Source organism: Arachis ipaensis, chromosome B03 (genome assembly GCF_000816755.2).
Source record: "Arachis ipaensis cultivar K30076 chromosome B03, Araip1.1, whole genome shotgun sequence".
In the NCBI taxonomy this organism is placed as follows: Eukaryota; Viridiplantae; Streptophyta; class Magnoliopsida; order Fabales; family Fabaceae; genus Arachis; species Arachis ipaensis.
Window position 1 is genome coordinate 135657436 of NC_029787.2, and position 5154 is coordinate 135662589.

At 27.6% G+C, this 5154-nt stretch overlaps 1 protein-coding gene across 1 annotated transcript in view; it reads left to right on the forward strand.

Annotated features, from left to right (window-relative positions):
• LOC107634829 (nodulin-26-like) overlaps positions 1 to 448 on the forward strand; it is a 3381-nt gene extending 2933 nt beyond the window's left edge. The window contains exon 5 of the mRNA XM_016338242.2: positions 47 to 448. Within this exon, the coding sequence (XP_016193728.1) occupies positions 47 to 242 (196 nt within the window). The 3' untranslated portion in view covers positions 243 to 448. The remainder of the gene's footprint in view (positions 1 to 46) is intronic.

Below are 5154 nucleotides of genomic sequence, written 5' to 3' on the forward strand. Positions count from 1 at the left end.
GATGATAGTGTGTATATATATATATATATATAAAATGAATGAACAGGCAAGTGTCAGGAGCATCAATGAACCCAGCAAGGAGTCTAGGACCTGCATTTGTGCACCATGAATACAGAGGAATATGGATATACTTGTTGTCACCCACCATTGGAGCTGTGGCGGGTGCATGGGTCTACAACATACTTAGGGAGAAGAAGGAGAAGCCCATCATTCACCTCACCAAGAATGCCTCTTTCAACTGAATCATCATCATGCTTGCATGCATGGTATCGCAACATATTTTCATAATAATAATTGCCCATCAAATTAATAATTACTTGCGCTTCTCTTATCTCAATTGGAGAGGCTTGATCATCATTATTGTATCCATCAAAGGAGTGATAAAGAAATGGAATGGAGAAGTGCCTGCCTTCCTTAGTTAATAATACAAATGAAAGTTTGTCCCTCCTCCTTTTAAATTTACGCTAGAAATTCACGTGCAAATATTAAATTTCCTATGTTAATTTAGTCAAATTTATTAAATTATTTAATAATTTTTAAATATTCATTTTATATAAAGAAAATTGTATAAGAATATTCACCTAAATTTATCCTACATAAAACTTGGCTTCTTTTCTTATTCAAATGAATTTATACTTTAGACGCTAGATTAATTAGCACAAAAAAGTTGTTTGCATTAAATGGCGTCTTCTTCTCTCATATAGTTTGAAGCAACTTCCATAATACATGACACCGTAGTCCGTATACTAATAGTGTACTGAATTCATCTAACCGATTGAAACTGCTGGAGAAAGAATTTTTTTTTTTTTAAATTAGATTAGGTGTATATTAAAAGAAAGAGAAGTGTTAAGGGCCAGCAATTTTTGTAATTTGTAGTTATCAAATAACCATTAATGATTATTTTAATGGTGTGAGATTTCATCCAATGACTTACTTTTTTTTGTAATGTACATGCTGACCAGAATTTAACAAAGTTGCTGACCCCTAAACTTTTTCATACTGTAATTAATTCGTCACCAATTCCAACATGCATGCTTACCGTTATATATGACGAAGCAACTATACGATGCCGGAGCAAGAAAAGTGTGGGTTCTGAGTACATTGCCATTGGGGTGCTTAATAACATAATTTAATCGGTTATATGTGTTAAATTTTAATTATTTAAAAATATCTTAAAAAAAGACGTTTTTGATATCTTTATCCGAATAACTCTCATATATAAATCAAATGTTAATTTATTTTTTTGTGTCTTGTGTATTATATCTTATACATTGTATTTTTAAGAAAAAACACTAAATATATATTTTTTTGTGTATTTATGTACCATGTGTCTATTCAAATTTATATTTCAACAAATAAATAATGAATGTATACTATTGTGTCTAATAATTAGTGTTCATGTGTCAATAAATAAATATAACCTAAATGTTGTGTCAATAATAGATAGCAGTCAATCACTTTTATTTTATTTTATTTTTTTTAATTTTCAGAATTTATACTTTTTATTTTTATTTAAGAGATCAACATATCTACTATTTTAATCTAACTACTTCGCATTAGTTACAATGTGAAACTTTGAATGTAATCAAAATAAAAAAAAATCAAATGAAATAAAACCAAAATAAACCTAAGGTGCTTGATCTATTACTTTCTAGAAAAAGAATAAACATACTCCCTCAGTTCACATTAGCTTTTTTGTTTTTCACAATCACTTTTTGATTTTGATGTAATTAATGTTTATTTAATAATTTTGGACTCAAGCAAATTGTCAATTAAAAGAATTAGTATTTTACAAAACTCAATTCATTATTGAATACACTTTAGGTCTTTAGGATTATTTAAGGCTTAGGCTTTACAAATTTGAATATTAAAAATACACAAAAAGGTATCCACATTAAAACTAATAAAAACGAAATAAAAGTAAAACATGCATGTCAGCGTCCTCATACTATTCTAATAACCGTTGAGAATCTTATTACATTCTATTTATATATATATAAGTTTTGACTCCTTCAAAGAAATGAAATTATTCAACATGGAATCAATCCGTCCTTCATGCATTTAATTTATTTATAGAATAATAATTGCTCCATACTCTATTCAACAGCTATATTTATTAGTTCAACCATGAAATAGTGAGTTCTCATTGTGCTTCCAACAAATCAACCTTCCACATTTGTTGTCAATTTATATATATGTTGCTGTTTGGATCAGCTGAGAATAACTCTTGTTGTGTCTTCTTCAGCCACATAAAAGAAACAATAATAATTCTTGTGATGTTTATCATATACCTTCTTTTAATGCCTTGTGATTGTATGTCCACCAATTTTGTATTGTATTTGTATATTAACTTATGCTTATAAACAAAGATTTGAATTTGAATACGTTGTTAGATAATCAATCGTGTATTATCACCTAAAAATAACTAATTTTTAAATTTATTATTTAAAAAATAAAAAAATATTAAATAGTTAAACAATTTTTTAATTAAATCCAACCAAATCATCCTATGCTTCTTTTTCTTTGCATGTATGTGCGTTTCTTTTTCTTTTTCTCTCGTTTGATTTCTTCTTTTTCTTAATGATTTTTTTTTCTTTTTCTTCTTTTTTTTCTTATTTGATTTTTTCTTCTTTTCTCCTCTTCTTCCACCTTAATCGTCATTATTATCATTATCGTCGTCGTCATCATCATTATCATCATCATTCTCTTCTTTCTCTTGTATATATGTTTAACAATATTACTGAGCACAAAAAATTTTAGTACATAACACAAAAATTTTTAAAAGATAACATGTCTAAAACATTAACTTATTCACTTCTTCTCCTATATATGATCACTATCAAAACTATTATGTACAGATATTTATGAAAGATCACATGTTTTGATCACATACCCAAGATATTGACTTATCTACTGACAAAACTATTAAATACAAAAATTTTGGAGTATGTCACAGAAAGTTTGGTACACAACATAAAAATTTTAGCATACAATATAAATTTTTGAAAGATCACATATTAAAATATTGACTCATCCAATAACAAAATACATTAAAAACGAAAATTTATATATTATATCGATAAATTTTTGTGCTATGTACAAAATTTTTTATACTATATCGATAAATTTTTGTATTATGTGTAAAAATTTATGTATTATATATAAAAAAATTTTATACTATATCAATAAGAAAAACTCTAAGTATGTAATGCAACAGTACGTTAGCTTTTGCTGAACTTTATACTAAGTTAGATTTAATTACATAAATATTTATATTTATAGTATCACCATTAGAAATAGTTGCAATTAGACTTTAGTTAAGTGATAATATATAATGCCTTTTAATATGTTATATTAAATTTTTGAACCCTAAAAAGCTAAATTTTTCACTTTGTTCGCACTTACTCTCTTCTCCAATCTCTTTTCGGTCTTTGCGTTTTGCCGTTCATCTCTCGCTGCTGTCTCGCCGTTTCTCAAACCGTTTGTCATTGTCTCCCTCTCCACCATTCTCTGACTTCCACTCTCTCATTCTACTCTGTATTGACTCTGTTCTGCATCAAAGCATATGAACTCGTGGAGCCTCAGCCATTCGCCATGCTGCCATCGCTCGTTGTATTCTCTTTCGGTCGTTGCGCTTCCGCAATTCGTTCTGTCAGTCCGTCGCTTATCTTTCTGCACAGCACAGCAACCTTGGTTCTTCAGTGTCAGCTGAGCCGACTCTATTCAGTCATTTAGATTTAGGTATGTTTAAAAAAAATAGTTATTAAATTGATGTGTTTTGTAAGGAAAAGTACATGAAACTAAAACGTGACCAGCCAAAAAGTAAACAAAACCGTTTAATTAAAATCACTTTTTGAATAATATGTTTGAAAACTGCTTCTGAGATCACGGAGCACAAACCAAAATCCGTTTTTTTATGGAATCCAAACACATTTTAGCTAATTTTTTGCTGATATGTTTTTGGTTCCCTAGTTGTTCTCATTTTGTAATTGTTATTTATTAGTGTGAATTTAGTCTGTTTTAAATTACTGTATTTTAATTTATAATTTGTAATTGTTATTTGTTAGTGTTAGTTATTAGTTGTTATTAAATCTAAATGTCTAAAATTTTAAAATATGAATTTATTAACTTTGTTAATTCATATTTCATAATTTCTAATCATTATTTAAAGATGGATAAGAATAAGTGTATAATTTTACTAAATTAATTATTTAGTTTAATTTACTTTCCGAGGAATTGGCATTGACTAAGCTGACTCCAAGCTGTCCCGAAATCAATGCTCCTCAAGATGCAAGGAATTAACCAATTAATCAAAGAGATTCTCAATTTTATAACAGGTGCATTGCATTGCATATTTGCATGTATTTAACTATATTATGATGATATACCTTGGGTTGTTAAGATTAGAATCGAATTGTGAAAGTTTAAGATGGTTACATTAACATTGAAATGGTTAAAGGTTGCGAGAATATGCAAACTAAATAATCCTCCCTACTAAAAATAGAATAACCAAGAATGTTTAAAAGCTTTCTAATGTTGAGCAGTGAATTTATCATAAAATCTTAATTGATTCCCTTGTTTTCTTCCTTTAAACAAGAATATTTTCTTACTTTACAATTGCTTTGGATCTCTAATTCTCTCTTAAGCAGTTGTGATTAATCATTGTACTCTGGTGCTTCCAGGAAGGTATCAACCCATTTACTCTCTGCATTTGCATCCATTCATATTATCTTAGACAAATCTAAAAGCTCATGTTTGAAGAATCTGATATAACATGTTAGAAATGATTATTGCAGGAAGCAGGAATTGTGAACATATTGAAGATTATATAAGTGGAGCATTATTGATTTAGTTTATTAGAATATTTAATTGTTGTTTTATTGTTTTTGTTTTTTCGATTGTGTTATATGAAGTTTTAGTTGTGTGATTGTGTGTTTTATGTTGAACTAGATGCATATTTGTGAAAGATTTAAATGTGTATTTTAGAGTATTTATTATAATTGTAGTATTATATTAATTTATTATGTATTTTGATGTTAAAATTGTTATATTTAAATGCCTATATTTGAGTAAATATATATATTATACAAGATATATATATTTTTTACAAAAAATTTATAACAAGTAAATTCGTATGAGTCTACAAGTCGAGTC